General features: G+C 39.1%; 1 protein-coding gene across 2 annotated transcripts in view; it reads right to left on the bottom strand.

The window, feature by feature from the left end:
* CDC42 (cell division cycle 42) overlaps window positions 1–17162 on the bottom strand; it is a 53306-nt gene that overhangs the window by 5318 nt on the left and 30826 nt on the right. For both annotated transcript variants that reach the window (XM_047792362.1, XM_047792363.1), the window contains exons 2-5: window positions 14794–14948; window positions 11775–11847; window positions 1431–1540; window positions 1105–1302 (exon numbers count right to left, since the gene is read on the bottom strand). In XM_047792362.1, the coding sequence (XP_047648318.1) occupies window positions 1105–1302; window positions 1431–1540; window positions 11775–11847; window positions 14794–14898 (486 nt within the window). In that variant the 5' untranslated portion in view covers window positions 14899–14948. The remainder of the gene's footprint in view (window positions 1–1104; window positions 1303–1430; window positions 1541–11774; window positions 11848–14793; window positions 14949–17162) is intronic.

The raw sequence follows: 17162 nt of genomic DNA, 5'->3' as shown, positions 1-17162 counted from the left end.
TAGCAAAAAAAAGACAAAAAAAAGTAGCATGAGAAATATAAATAGATTTGATGTAATTACAAGAAATTTCTACTTTTCAACCCTGCTTATTTTATTGATTTATTTATTTTTGGCCCAACCCGCAGCACGCAGAAGTTCCAGGGCCAGGGATTGAATCTGCATCACGGCAGCGACCCAAGCCACAGCAGTGACAACGCCAGAACCTTATCCACTGAGCTACCAAGCCCTGCCTTATTTTAATTCAGCTCAGTTGCTCACTGTTCAAATGTCAAGGCATCAATGCCAGTAGAATAAAAGAGTTCGCTGCTAATTATTTCCATAACTCTTTCCCCCCAGAACTGTGCTCAGAGGGGAGAACTAGTTAGTGACACCATGAAGGAAGAAAAGATGAAACCACATTAACAAGGACATAACAACTCTCACTCTAAACACTATAACACTGATCCCTATCCTCGGGATCTGAGGTTTCCCGTCAAACTATAAGAAGAGTTCAAATTAAATCCTTCAGAAAGGGACAGAAGAGAGGACCACATAAGGAAAGAATGCCTCCAAAAACATAATAGAAACCCTATATAAAAAGTCATGCTTGAGAAATGGCCAAGGCAGCTTTCTCTGACATGAAAGTCTCAATTATTGTGACTAATTCTCTATCCCAGGTGAATTACCCCAGAAACAATACAGCATCAATTGTCCTTACTGATAAGAAAAGATTAGATATATTTAGATGACCATTTCAGTCTGAGGGAAGGAGGGGAATCATTCACATACTCTCGTAAATTTGTGCTAACATGGGAAAAAAAGAATGGATATACTTATATGTATAACTGACTGATTTAGCTGTACACCTGAAATTTTTTTTTAAACCACCTCTAACCACCACAAATGATTCAGTACAACGTGGGAGCTGGCCAACACGAAAGCTTTACTTAGAAACTATTACTTTTCTCCATAAACACAGAGACCTCTAACAAAGGAATATACACTATGAAACTGGTTATAATCTCAGCTTTCTTGAGTACTGCAGACCACTGTGAGAAACACTTGAATCCTAATGCTAAGAAACACTCAACTATAAATAAACATGGAGCTCCACACAGTCCTCACCTGTGTGAGTGCAGAACACTCCACATACTTGACAGCCTTCAGGTCACGGGCCAGCTTTTCAGCAGTCTCTGGAGTGATAGGCTTCTGTTTATTCTTGGCAAGTTTCTCAATAGTAGAGGGGTCATCTCTGAGATCAATTTGGGTCCCAACAAGCAAGAAAGGAGTCTTTGGACAGTGGTGAGTTATCTCAGGCACCCACTAGAGAAAACACATTTTTTAAAACACACTTGCATTAATCCACAAGCCCCCAAAGCTATTTAACAACAAGTTAACAGAAGTTCTATGACAATCCTTTTTTTCAGGGCAAGAAGATTTGACCAACTCACCTTTTCTTTCACATTTTCAAACGAGGATGGAGAGACCACTGAAAAACAGACTAGAAATACATCTGTTTGTGGATAACTCAGCGGTCGTAATCTGTCATAATCCTCTTGCCCTAAGGAGTGAAAAATTGAAGAAATCAGTAACTGAATTTTGGTGCCCTCACAGCATTAAACTCACAAGTCAGTCAACAGATTAAGCATGCAGCTAATAGCACACTTATCATTAATGAGAAAGCAACTTATCTAATAAAATATTTGGTTTTGTAACAGAATATGTGAACAATACTTTCACTCAGCTAACTTTAATATTTCAGGCCCTTAGAACAGCAATGAATTTATTATATATTCATTACTTGCCTCATTACCAGTTTCTTTTGTTTTTTAGGGCCCCTGGGCTAAGGGTCAATTGAAGCTGCAGCTGCCAGCCTAGGCCACAGCGACACCAGATCCAAGCCACATCTGCAACCTACAATGCAGTTTGTGGCAATGCCAGATGCCTAACCCACTGAGCGAGGCTAGGGATCAAACCTGTATCCTCAAGGATACTAGTCAGGTTCTTACTCCTCTGAGCCACAACAGGAACTCTGCCTTATCACCAATTTGTAGTTTTCAATCTTTGTGTCCATTAGCAACACAACAATAACGTAACCAAAACAATAAGCTGTTACTACAGAAATGATTAAAAATCAAATCCGAACACAGACATTCTTATTATAAAATGGTAATCAACTTCAGGAAATTTAGCATTGATATCATACACCAACATCTGCATTCCAGTTTTGTTGACTGATTCAAGTACAGTTTTTTCTGCTTTTAAATATGGGACCATGTATTGGATTTAATTGTCATCTCTTTTTTGTGTGTGTGTGCTTTTTTTTGCTTTTTAGGGCCACACTCCTGACATATGGAGGTTACAACTCAGATTCGTTCCCTAGCCTGGGAATCTCCATATGCCGTGGATATGGCCCTAAAAAAAACAAAAACCAAACAAATATATATATATATACACACACACACACACACACACACACACACACACACAGCAAATAAGGTATAATGTTAACAACTGGTAAATCTGGTTAAAGGGTGCATATGGGCTCCTAGTAGTACTTTTGCAACTATTCTGCAGACTCGAAATTATTTCCAGATATGTTTAAAAATATCCATACACATTTCCAAAACTGTGAAGGGAAGTCAGGAGTCACAGAGGAAAGATTTAATCCAATTTCAAAACTGAGCTATGTATTAAGAGAATAATTACATACTTAATGACACTGAACTGTACACTTAAAAATGGTTAAAATGGTACTTTTTTTTTGTCTTTTTAGGGCCACACCAGCAGCATATAGAGGTTCCTAGGCTAGGGGTTGAATCGGAGATGTAGCCGCCAGCCTATACCACAGCCACAGCAACACAGGACCCGAGCCTCATCTGTGACCTACACCACAGCTCACGGCAATGCTGGATCTTTAACGCACTGAGCGAGGCCAGGGATCGAACATGCATCCTCGTGGATGCTAGTCAGATTTGTTTCCGCTGAGCTACGAATGGAACTCCTAAAATGGTACATTTTATGCTATATATTTTTTACTACGATAAGAAAAAATTTGAAGGGGGGGAGGAAAATTGAGTATTTTGTATGCCAGTAAATTTTTCTGCCAATGTTGAGAAAGAATACAAGAATTTAGGCTAGCTATAGAAACATGATAATTAAAGATGTTACCATTATTTATATGTTGCCATTACTGCCACTTAAATAATACACTGTAAGTAGAAATAAGGGTACTGTCAGGATAATACTCTACAAAAAATGAAGAGATTAAAAGACAAGTTAAAACAAAGGACGTTAACAAAACAATAAAACCGCTATCACACCACTAGCATTTATTGAATACTTTAGCAATATGCTAGGGTTAGAATCAAAGAAATTCAAAGGTATGCACTAAGATACATAACTTTCACTTTTAAATTATAATGAATGTACAATATAGACATAGAAGTGATTTAAAAAAGAAATAATGGGCTAAAGGAAAACAAAATCAGCCAAACCCTAACAATTCTCTCAATCCATACTGCCTGAGCTCTAACACCAGCTTGAGCTTTGAAGCATCAGAGTCAAAATTCCAATAAAATAACAAAACAAAAAATAAATTAAAAAAATAAGACAACAAAACAGTTAACCAAGCCATGTAAAAAGCAAAGACCCTTCACATACCTCTTCTTAGCCCTAGTCCCTATTCAAATGGAATATATTTCACTAAAATTAACCCTGGCATAGACTAGAAAAGGCTTCATTTTTAGTCATTCAGGCCCTGCATCAAAAACAGATCCAAGTATGTATGTATTCCTGAGCACCACAAGGGGCATCTAAATGGAGGCCCAATGTTTTAAATGCAAACAGCCTTCTTTCTATTTATATCAATTGTTACAGAAAACAAATATAGCTACTCTTTTTTAATGCTAGATCTAAAGCAGTATTGGTCTGTCCATTTACTTGGAATGAACAAGCCCTCAAAGCTATAAAATCTTTCTTTCCCTTTCACAGGGAGATTTAAAAAAAAAAAGAAGTAAAATTGTTCAATAAATAAAAAGTAGGCTACCTCACATCTCCATCTGTTACAAGTGCTACATTTAAAGGAAAGAGAATGAGTATGATACCTTAGATGAGCAAGGTCCTTCAAAATCCAAGCATAATATATTCAGGTAAAATTTAAGCTCCAAGTATGTCACAGATAGTCATTATTCACTCAAGACAGAGGCAGCACTATCACTTAGCACCGTTTAGGGTACACAACAGGATCAAAAAAACTTCACTCTATATGTGTAAGACAGGTTTTGATAAGTCTTAAACTATATCTACTCTAAGAGTACACCAGAGCACCACTTAACCTGCCAAAAAACAAGGTTGTATCTCATGGGTTGCTGGTTCTTGTCCTTGATAATGACCTCAAATGAAAGAGCTCAAACTCAAGCTAGAACTGAGGACTCTGGTCCACATGAAAAATATGAAACAATATCGTGGTATGAAAAATAAGGACATTGCCAAAAAGCAACATCCTTTTTTTTTTTTAGTCTTTTTGCCTTTTCTAGGGCCGCTCCTGCAGCATATGGAAGTTCTCAGGCTAGGGGTCCACCGGCCTACACCAGAGCCACAGCAGCGTGGGACCTGAGCCGCATCTGTGACCTACACCACAGCTCACAGCAACGCCAGATCCTTAACCCACTGAGCAAGGCCAGGGATCGAACCCGCAACTTCATGGTTCCTAGTTGGATTCGTTAACCACTGCGCCACGACAGGAACTCCAAAAGCAACATTCTTAGAGAATTAAAGTAGGACATCATAAACAAGAAGAAAACAAATTAAACATTTCATAGAATTTACCATTACAAATTAAAACCTAAACATTTTTTTCAATAACCAAGTACTCAAAATTTAAGGGCACTTAGTGATCTCTGCTTCATTTGTGCCATGAAGCTTACTCCTAAATAATTTCATAATATCTTTTATATCATGAAAAGAAAAAAGGAAAAAAGCTGAAAGTAAATGGGGGACACTCTGGAACCTGAGATTCCTATTATTTTATGCGTTAACATCTGTAAAAATCTAGACTATTGCATGTTAATGCAGAATTTACTGAAGACTCAAATCTTGGTCAAAATGCCTTTGGACCAAGGCGACTACAAATATCTGTATGGATAGCAGTGTCATTCATTCCTGTTAATGTAATCAATCGATAACTGTAAAAGACTGCCAGATATGAGAAAACACCTCAATGAAAGGAGTTTTTTAAAAACAAAACAGAATAAGCTAAACTGGGTCATAGTGCACCACTATGACTTGTTCTGCATATTACTCATCTGCTAAGGAAGAGAATATTAGCTGTGCACAGAACACTTCCCAGTCACTGTGCTGGTTTTTTTAAAAAGACAATAAAGTGTATTACACAGCTCCTGAGTTTTTACATATGTGAACACTTTGTTAAACTATCACTGAATCTTCACAGCACCTCTAAGAGGACAGGTTTTTTGTTTTTTGGGTTTTTTGGAGAGGATAGTATTTTAAACACTTTACACACCTAGGTAATTAAGCTCCACACAGTTAAGTGACTTGCCAGCTATTTAATCACTGTAATCAGTCAAGAGAAAGGCTGGACTTTAATGCTAGATAGACCAGTTAGCTAGATAGCTGGCAAGTAAAATATGCAAATCCTAAATCTACTCATGAGGAAATGGACAAACTCAAACTGACACATATTTTATAAAATAAGTGGTCTGTTTCCCTTTAAAAATGCCAGTGTGGGCGTTCCCACCGTGGCTCAGCAGAAAGGAATATGACTAGCATCCACGAGGGTTCGATTCCTGGTCTTGCTCAGTGGGTTAAGGGTCCAGCATTGTCGTGAGCTGTGGTGTAGGTCACAGACACGGTTCAGATTCAGTGTTGCTGTGGCTATGGTGTAAGTCAGCAGCTATAGCTCTGCTTCGACCCCTAGCTGGGAACCTCTACATGCCTCAGGTGCGGCCCTAAAAAGACAAAAAAATAAATAAATAAAATAAAAATGCCAATGACATGAAGGGCTAAGTAATGGACACTAACCAAAGAGAGTGACAACCACATGCAATGTGTGATCATAGCTCAGAACCTATACAAGAAAAATTGCTAAAAGGGACAATATCAAGACAACTGACAAATTAGGAAGTTGATTATAGGTTAAAATTTTAAATGCTGGAATCCCCTGGTGGCCTAGCAGTTAAGGATCTGGTGTTGCCACTGCTGTAGCTCAGGTCTGAGAACTTCTGAATGCTGCAGGTGCAGCTGAAAAAAAAATTTTTTTTAAATAAAAAGCAAAAAATTAAAATGTTATATGTAATGTTAAATTTCCTAAATTTGATAAGAGCACTATAAGAGAATATCCTTGCTCTTAAAAAACAGATACTAGGTGTTCCCACCACAGTGCAGTGGGTTAAGAATATGACTGCAGTGGCATGGGTCACTGCAGAGGCGAGAGTTCAATCCCTAGCCTGGTGCAGCAGGTTAAAAGATCTGGCATTGCCATAGCTGTCGCTCAAATTTAATCTCTGGCCTGGGAACTTCCATACGCTGCAGGGGCAACCATGAAAACAAAGAAAAAAAAGAAATATACATTGAAACAGTAAAAAAACAAAAGGGCATGGTGCATGCAACCTACTCTCAAATTGCTTAGAAATAAGAATAATAGGAGTTCCCACCGTGGCCCAGTGGTTAACGAATCCGACTAGGAACCATGAGGTTGCGGGTTCGGTCCCTGCCCTTGCTCAGTGGGTTAACGATCCGGCGTTGCCGTGGGCTGTGGTGTAGGTTGCAGACGCGGCTCAGATCCTGCGTTGCTGTGGCTCTGGCGTAGGCCGGCGGCTACAGCTCCGATTCGACCCCTAGCCTGGGAACCTCCATATGCCTCGGGAGCGGCCCAAGAAATAGCAAAAAAAAAAAAAAAAAAAAGAAAGAAAGAAGAATAATATGCACATAGAGCCAGAGAACGTCACAAAAAGTTTAGAACCGGTGAATTTGGTAAGCAATTCTTTGTACTAGCAACTTCTCTGTAAGTCTGAAATTAAATCAAGATTAAAAGTGACAAAAAAAGAATATGTGTCAAAATATTAAAATGTTTCTGGAAGTTACCATTGTGACTCAGTGGTTAACGAATCCAACTAGGAACCATAAGGTTGCGGGTTCGATCCCTGGCCTTGCTCAGTGGGTTAAGGATCCAGCATTGCCGTGAGCTGTGGTGTAGGTCACAGATGCAGCTAGGATCCCACGCTGCTGATGCTGTGGCGTAGACCAGCGGCTACAGCTCTGATTAGACCCCTAGCCTGGGAACCTCCATATGCCGCGGGTTCAGCCCTAGAAAAGACCAAAAAAAAAAAAAAAAGACGTTTCCACAGAGAAATCACGATATGAAGGAAAACCACAAATGGACCCCATATTAACAAAAGTTAAACAAACTGTGCTGTGATCTCCACACAACAGACTACTGTATAACCACGAATAAGACTATGACACATAAGTACAACACTGAGATATCACCATGTTTTTCTTTTAAGAGGTAAAAGCACATACAGGGCAGGGGGAAATAACATCTTTTTTTCCCATGTATAAATACAATGAATATTTAGGAACAGCTCTCTTTAGGACATACACTAAGATGTGACTGTCTCTGGATAGAGATGCTTTTTCATTTTCTCCTTTTGATTATCTACATTTTGATTTTTCTATAATAAGCAAAACCTGTATCTCCGTAATAAAGAATAACATTTAAAATTTTGATATAAAAAGGAATTGGTGGTAGAATTATTCCATATGAAAAAGAGCCTATCATAACCACCTTAAGTGAAAAAAGCTAAATATAGACCTATATACACAAAAGTAAAACATATGCAGAAGAACAAAGTAATTGTGGAAACCCATTAGCAAGAACTTAGTTTTGTGACCACAGAAGCAAAAATAAAGTTTTGAGACAAAGGGAGTCCTAATCCTGGTATTAATTGATATTATTTAAATACATCTATAAAAGTTACAGTTAAAGACAGGAACACTTACTACAAAAAGAATTCAAAACAAAGTAACACAGTCAATAGGTTAAAAGCAACCAAATAATCAAAGGACTTCAGAGGCCATCTCAGTGGAGATGGAAGCTTTAGCGGAAAGAAAACTGAGTAATGGCATGACTTAGACCAGGATTCTTAAGATTAAGGCCTTTGGAGAAGGGTATGGAGTCTCCCTTGAGTGTATCAAAGACAGGAGATTCAGTCTGGATGCCTACAACCCCAGGTCTCCAGTGCCTGTCAAGAAAGGTCTCTCAGAGTTCCTGACGTGGCTCAACAGAAACAAATCTGATTAGCATCCATGAAGACACAGGTTTGGTCCCTGGCCTCACTCAGTGGGTTAAGGATCTGGTGTTGCCATGAGCAGTGGTGTAGGTCACAGAGGCAGCTCAGATCTGCCGTTGCTGTGGCTGTGGAGTAGGCCAGCAGCTACAGCTCCAATTGGACCCCTAGCCTGGGAACCTCCACATGCCGCTGGTGCAGCCCTTAAAGGACAAAAACAAAAAAAACAAAAAACAAAAAAACCTCTCCCTTATAGTGAACTTAACCAGTTGAGATGGAAACCCTCCAACCTGCCTCAATAGTAAAATAATTAATGTCTTTTATCCCCCAGAAAGATTTAGAATCTAATAGAGATCAAATAAATCAAGTATTATTAAATTAAATATTATTACTGTTAATTTTCCATTACATTTAGGAATAACTTATTCTTAAATAAGTTATTATTTATTTAAAAGACACTATTGTCTTAGTGTCTATATTTAAAAACATTTGCCATATTAAAGAACATGATAGATTCGTCTTCTGATTCCAATCTAAAATGTACAATTGAAAAAATTAAAATAAATAAAATGTGGGAATCCCCTTGTGGCACAGCGGGTTAAAGATCAGCATGGGTTCTATCCCTGGCCCAGGAACTTCCACATACCATGGATGTGGCCCAAAAAAATAATAAAAATGAAACAAAATAAAACATGTAACTGAATAACTGATCTTGAGGTTTTTTTGGTTGGAGATGTTAAGAACTTTATGAAGGTTATAAATAATACCATTTAAGATGTATTAAAACAGGAGTTTTCGTAGTGGCTCAGCAGAAACAAATCGGACTAGGAACCATGAGGTTGCAGGTTCAATCCCTGGCCTTGCTCAGTGGATTTGGCATGCTCTGAGCTGTGGTGTAGGTCACAGATGTGGCTCAGATCTGGCGTTGCTGTAGCTGTGGCGTAGGCCAGCAGCTATAGCTCCAATTCAACCCCTAGGCTGGGAACCTCCATATGCCATGGGTGCAGCCCTAAAAAAAAGCAAAAAAAAAAGATATATTAAAATACAGAAAATCCTAAATTATCAGGTTTATTAAAAGTTACGTATATAAAAACTTAGGAATGTTTCATTTGTTAGGTCAGCAAAATGAACTACTTAAAATAGAAAACTGAATACTTTATGAATGCAGTCTGAAGAAATTTAACAGTTGTAAATGAGGCTAAGATTAAACAAACCAATATTAATTCAAAGAACCCTTGGCCAACTTGAGAACAATTTGTTAAAACTAATTGTTTTAATGAAAATTTTAATAAGTTTTACAACTAAATTTAAAGGCTTACCCACTCCCAAACTATTACTGAAGAGAAATAAAATATGGCTATACAAAAACTGGTATACAAATGTTCTGAGCACCATTATCCATCTGAAACCCAAATAACCCTCAACTTGTAAATGGATAAACTGTGCTATATTCACAGAATGGGGTACTACTCAGCAATAAAAAGACAAACTATTAATACACAACATCATAGATTAATCTTAAAAACAGTATGCTAAGTTAAAGAAGTCAAAAACAAAAGGCTATAGATTTTATGGTTCCATTAATATGAAATTCCAGAAAAGCAAAACCTTAGTGACAGAAAACAGATCTGTGGCTGCCTAGGGCCAGGTCAAGGGAAGAGACTGACTATAAAGGGCACAAAGAAACTTTTCGTATTTTTTTGGCATGTGGAAGTTACCAGGCCAAGGTTCAAACCCATGCCACAGCAGCAACCCAAGCCACTACAGTAACAACACCAACTCCTTAACCCGCTAAACCACAAGACAATTCCTTAAGGTGATGTATCTTATTAATGCCAGGTTACACAACTATATAGTTGACAAAAATAATCAAAATGAACACTTAAAATAAATGAATTCTATTTTATTATACTTCAATAAGGAATACTGATTAAAACTTAAAGGCTCATAAAAATATGCTTTGAAATTTGAAAAGAAAATTTTAAACTACTTTTCAACCCCAAGTAGCCATAAATTGTCTTCTCTCTGTTATGTAGACTGCCTTCAAAGGCACAAAGAGGAGTTCCTGTCGTGGCGCAGTGGTTAACGAATCTGACTAGGAACCATGAGGTTGCAGGTTCGATCCCTGCCCTTGCTCAGTGGGTTAACGATCCGGCGTTGCAGACGTGGCTCGGATCCTGCATTGCTGTGGCTCTGGCATAGGCCGGCAGCTACAGCTCCGATTCAACCCCTAGCCTGGGAACCTCCATATGCCGCAGGAGCGGCCCAAGAAATGGCAAAAAGACAAAAAAAAAAAAAAGGCACAAAGAAAAATCCCTCACCTACCAAGAGATGTAGGTCATTATTTTCTTTTGTCTATTTTCCAAGTTTATACTGTTTATACTATTTTTCAAGTAATATACTTTTACTCTTATAATTTTTAATTCATAAAAATTTTAAATGCTTAAAACACCATTAGAAAGCCACTGGTCTCAACTGTTTACTGTTGTCTCTCCATTTTCTTTTTTTATTAAGTCTAGACAGTTCATCGAAGTGAGCAGTATAATGCACTCCCTAATAGCAAAATGTCATCTGGTAGACAGTGGGAGGGTAACTCATGAAAATCAAAAAGATTAGAATTCCTAAATACCAAAAGGATACCTCTCCGAATGTTTCCTATGACTAAGGTGATAATAACAGAAACAACAGAGAAAATGAAGATATGCAGCTACTGTTAAAACAAGGAGGACATGGAAGTTCCCCTGGTGGCGCAGCGGAAACAAATCCGACTAGTATCCATGAGGATCCAGGTTCAATCCCTGGCCTCAACTCAGTGGACTGGGGATCCAGCGTTGCTGTAAAGCTGTGGTATAGGTCGCAGATGTAGCTCGGATCCTACATTGCTGTGACTGTGGAACAGGCCGGCAGTGGCAGCTCCTATTCAACTCCTAGCCTGGGAACTTCCATATCCCACAGGAGTGGCCCTAAAAAGCAAAAGCAAAAAAAGGAAGAAATAACACTGAGAAATTGGGAATACTTACGGAAGAATGTAATTTGGTCCTCACATTTGAAAAGTTGACCACAAATGTCAATACTTTGAGCTAGATACTGGTTTGCCCTCAAAATATTTTCAAATGTAGTAGAAAATAACAAGCTATAGTACGATAAAATAAGCAGCTATATGTACATATAAGATACAGACCACATACGAAATTAAGTCTTCAAATATCAGAGTGATAGTACAGCCTGCCTAATGTACTCTGCCCTCACTCTACTCTATCTTCTTCCACACCATCCAGCCAGGGTACTCCAAATACCTATTTGCCCTTCCACGTTTGGGACTACGTCTTGGTCAAGCATCGGCCATCATAATATTCAATCTACCAACTATGAACAAAAGGCAAGTGATCTGCTAATATCCTTGTTTTCCAAAATATCCAAAAAAAGACGCCAGCCAGCAAGTTACAGTTACAGACCAAAACATTATAAAAGGCATCGAGTTTTCACCTGCAGTATCAAAAAGTCCAAGAGTATATGGCTCTCCACCAATCATAACTGTGACTGCATAGTTGTCAAAAACCTAAAACACAAAAATATGACATCGTTAGTGTGCAAAGAGTATGGGCAACTCAAACTAAGACAATGTGCCCCTTCCTAAGATTCAATCTTCTCTTGGTCCATCTTTCTTGTATGATCAAACTTGCCAACTATAAATCCTTGCATGACCTAATGGTTTTTGGAAAAAGTGACAGGAGATATATTCTGTGATGTCTACTCTACCCCAGCAGCCTGGATAAAAAGCTACAGAAGAGTTAGAGGTGTCACAGGAGCAGAGTCCTTGGGCCATATAAAATGATCCTACTCAAGTTTGAAACTTTTGAAACAGTAAAAGTCTACCTCAATTTTCAATCTGACTATTAAGAAATTATTTTTTCATAGCTCTATAATTACAATCTCCTAGATCCATGATAATCTTTTTTCCTTTCAGGGGTTCAAGACAAGAGTAGCCATGTTGCAACATGTCCATTAAAAAGAAATAAAAGTTCCCTCAAGGTACCCAAGGGAAGTGTCCAAGAAAAGGCTGGTCGATTACTTGTTGGAACTTCATGAATAAAACTTCATGAATAAAACTCATGACCTAAAGATACCTTCTTTGAATTGGGTATACTTAAGTATAGTTCATAGGTTTGTGTGTGTGTGTGTGTGTGTGTGTGTGTGTGTGTGTGTGTGTACTTAAGTAGTGTATAGGGTATATACTATTTGTAGACAGACTGTAAAACCCATAACAAACTCGGTATTTACTAATACTGGTTATACTAAGTTATTAGTGAAAATGGGAGGTAATGGTGCTAAATTTAAAAAGACCCAACACCAATCCATGGATTCCTCTGAATTAATTTACAATTGAAAAGCAATTCTAACCAACCAGAAATTTCTTACATTGAAGATTAGCCCCATTTAACCTTTTAGCTATCTAACACTAATTTTCTGATTCATGTTTCAATGGGATGTTGGGAGCTTGTTTAAATGTAAACAAGACTGGATTAGAAGCAAGGGCTTGGGAGAAGTGGTGGTTAAAGGAAAGTCAGTTCTTGATAACAAGAACAAGGAAATGTAAAGAAAGTGGTTAAGCTCTCAAAACATTCAAGTTACTTTCTTAAATCATACCTAATCTTCTTCCAGAGGTCCACATATACACACATGTAAAAAACATCCACAGGAGTTCCCCTTGTGGCTTACAATTAGCTGATTAAGAATCTGACTAGTATCCATGAGGATGCAGGTTCGACCCCTGGCCTCGCTCAGTGGGTAAAGGATCCGGTGTTGCCATGAGCCATGGTATAGGTCGCAGATGCAGCTGGGATCTGGTGTTGCTGTGGCTGTGGAATAGCCTCCACCCCTAGCCTGGAAACTTCCATATGCCGGGCATGAGGCCCTAAAAAGACAGAAAACAAACAAACAAAAAAATCCACAAGCCCACCTTAAATAGAACACCTAAAGACAAAAGTCATGAAAGAGACTCAGAAAGCAGTTTAATGGAGACTGAAATACAAATATTCTGATAGTTGACCTCACTCAAGATCCACAAGATCAGTGTATCTCTAAAAGTCCCCCAAAGTCCCTTTCAATATTTTCTTTCACTTACAAATGTCCCTAAATGGGCCAACTCAAAAATGTGATTTCTTTCTTTTTTTTTTAATTTTAGGGCTGCAAGGTTCCCAAGCTAGGGGTTCAATCAGAGCTGAAGCTGCCAGCCTACACCACAGCCACAGCCACAGTCAGAGCAACCCAGATCTGAGCCAAGTCTGCAATCTACACCATAGCTCACGGCAACACCAGATCCTCAACCCTCTGAGCAAGGCCAGGGATCAAACCTGCGTTCTCATATATGCTAGTCAGATTCATTTCTGCTTAGCCATGACAAGAACTCCCAAAAATGTGATTTCATATTTAATTTTACCTTCAAATTCTCCCCCTTCAAGACACCTAATTTTTCTTCCAATAACCTGGGCCTACCTCAATCACTTTATCAGCCCTGGAAGATTATAGACTGTCAATTATAATTAAACATAATTAACAAGTCTTTAACCTGTCACCTTCTTCAAAATGCTCTCATCTCTGAACACTGACCTAAAGTACTCATACATTTTCTTTCTTTTCACTTCCAAACAATACTAGTCCCATATTAATCATACATAGGTGCTTCAAAACTCCTAAAATAGATCACTTAACAGAGGTAGCTGTTACCACACCAGGCCAACTCATAGCTCCCCTCTCATTACAGAATGGACATCTATGTTTAACATAATTATACCACTGGATTGGTCAACCAACCTGGGACAAACAATGGATCCCTAAACACATTCTTTCACAAATGAATGTTACTCTAAATAACTCTGTCTCTCTCTCACTTCAATATCTTTGTTATTCCGATTTTCCCTCTACTCTTCCAAGGAGCAGGTAAGATTAAAGAGCATTCGTAGGAGAGAACCCCCAAAGGCTTCTGTTGATGGTCTCATAAAAACAGAATGTATTCTCTGCCTCTGAAAACCAGTCTGGAGCTCCATTACTGCTAGGAAAACAGCTCCATCAGCTTTTCTTCTATTCCCCTGGGAGAATAAGTAGAGACACACTACTTTTCCTAAAGTTACAAGACCCCCAAAATCATCCCAGAAAACCTCTAAGCACTGATAAATCATTGGCCAAGATATCAAAAAAAAAGTCACCTCATTCCAAGATGTTGGGCATACTTCTCCAAACTGAGACCACCACTCTTTAGAATCTTGTCTACTGGAGTTTTGCCTCCCAGCACTTCTCGCAAACCCTTGTGTCACCCCTTCTGACTTTCCACTGATTTTTCAGCTGTTTAATTTTAAAGTGTATATAATTTACCCATGAGAAGTCAAGATCTTTAAAAACAGGAAACAAAGGCAGACAACAGAAAAATTTCAGTACACAAAGAGAAAGTTCTCAAAAGGATATCAAATTATATACATTTCACTAACAGAAGGAAGTTTATACTTACAGTCGGTACATACTCAGATGGAAATTTGTTTGTCGTGTAGGATATCAGGAGACATGTTTTACCAACGGCACCATCGCCCACAACAACACACTTAATCGTCTGCATTGCTGAAACAGTTTTGTATCCACTTTAAATATTTCAAATTAGATGATGACCTACAAAAAGATTCAAGATATTCATCTTAATTATTTGTACTTACAAATATTTTATTTTCTTCAACTAGCAACAGGTTCACTTAGAGCAAGAACAGAACTAGCACAACGGAGCTCCCGTCATGGCGCAGCAGAAACGAATCGGAACTAGGATCCATGACATTGCAGGTTCAATCCCTGGCCTCGCTCAGTGGGTCAAGGATCCGGCACTGCCGTGAGCTATGGTGTAGGTTGCAGACGCGCAGCTCACATCTGACGTTGCTGTGGCTCTGGTGTAGGCCAGAGGCAACAGCTCCGATTAGAGCCCTAGCCTGGGAACCTCCATGTGCCGCAGGTGCGGCCCTAAAAAGTCAAAAGACAACAACGAAAAAAACAAAAACCTAGCACACCAACTACTTTCAAGCTAAAAGAACCTAAGAGAAATTAGTGACTTGCAAAATAAGAGTCAATTTTCTACGTTTCTGATCCTTGAGAAGTGTTTTTTTGTTTGTTTGAAGTCAAACGTATTGTAAAGAAGAGTTTCCACTGTGGTTCAGCATTAATGAACCTGACTAGTATCCATAAGAACTATCCCTGGCCTCCCTCAGTGGGTTAAAGTTCCAGCATTGTCATGAGCTGTGATGCATGTCAAAGGCAAGGTTCGGATTCTGTGTTGCTGTGGTGTAGGCTGGCAGCTGCAGCTCCAATTCGACCCCTAGCCTGGGAACTTCCATATGCTGTCGGTGCGGCCCTAAAAAGGCCAAAAAAAAAGGGTAGTGTCAAGAGAAGCATATTTCTTTTTAGGGCCATATCCACAGCATATATAAGTTCCCAGGCTAGGGGTCAAATCAGAGCTACAGCTGCCAGCCTCTACCACAGCCACACCAATGCTAGATTCAAGCCATGTGTGCAACCTACATCACAGCTCACACCAACACCAGGTCCTTGACCCACTGAGTGAGGCCAGAGTTCGAACCTGCGTCCTCATGGATATTAGTTAGGTTTGTTTTCTCTGCATCACAATGGGAACTCTAAGCATATTTCCTTTTATAACAGAAGAGAAGAGGCTGTTTTAGAATGAATCTCGCGCAGAGTATCAAGTGTTATTTTGTGCAACTTTTCCTTCAACATGCCCACACACCTGTATATATGCGTACCAAAATGCAACATAAAAGCCACTACTTCAAAGAATGGTCCTTTTATTTTTTTATTTTATTTTATTTTTTTTTTTGTCTTTTTGCTATTTCTTGGGCCGCTCCTGCGGCATATGGAGGTTCCCAGGCTAGGGGTTAGGGGTTGAATCGGAGCTGTGGCCGCCAGCCTACGCCAGAGCCACAGCAAGGCGGGATCCGAGTCGCGTCTGCAACCTACACCACAGCTCACGGCAACGCCGGATCGTTAACCCACTGAGCAAGGGCAGGGACCGAACCCGCAACCTCATGGTTCCTAGTCGGATTCGTTAACCACTGCGCCACGACGGGAACTCCCAAAGAATGGTCCTTTTAGCCAATCTTAGAGCTATGGTTCCTCAGGGTATAACCAACAAGCAGCAGAACACTACACCCCCCTACACACACACACACCCCATAATAGATGAGCACCACAAGGAACTGGACAAAGATTAGTGTGATCCCTGGTCTCAGCAGATGCTTCAGTACCAAACTGCCTAGTTACTAGTTCAATATACATGGCACGAAGAGGCCAAAACCTACATTTTTATAATGAAAAAGTGAGATCACTCTAAAGCACTCTTACAAATAGGTAACAATTACTTTAATTCCTTTTACTACAGTCCTCCATTCTAAGAAGCTATCAATTAAAAATGCACCAATATTTATTACATTTCATCAATTCTGAGATACCTATTTTTACATTTAAACATTTCTAAAATTGAAACTTATCGTGGAGTTCCCTGGCAGCCTAGCATTTAAGGATCTAGTGTTGCCACTGCTATAGCATGAGTTCAATACCTGGCCCAAGAACTTCTGCATGCCAAAAAAAAAAAAAAAGTACCTCTACTGGAAGTGCCTTATATTTGTTACCAGCTGTTTTTCCCCTTACATTTTGATGGTCTATGAAAACTGGCCTATATGGCAACAGCAACAACTACAACAACAAAAAAGACAAAAAGACAAAAAAAAATGAAGTTCCCGTCTGGCGCAGTGGTTAACGAATCCGACTAGGAACCATGAGGTTGCGGGTTCGGTCCCTGCCCTTGCTCAGTGGGTTAAGGATCTG

The sequence above is a fragment of the Phacochoerus africanus genome, chromosome 8, assembly GCF_016906955.1.
Source record: "Phacochoerus africanus isolate WHEZ1 chromosome 8, ROS_Pafr_v1, whole genome shotgun sequence".
In the NCBI taxonomy this organism is placed as follows: domain Eukaryota; kingdom Metazoa; phylum Chordata; class Mammalia; order Artiodactyla; family Suidae; genus Phacochoerus; species Phacochoerus africanus.
This window is presented reverse-complemented; position numbering and strand designations above follow the sequence as displayed.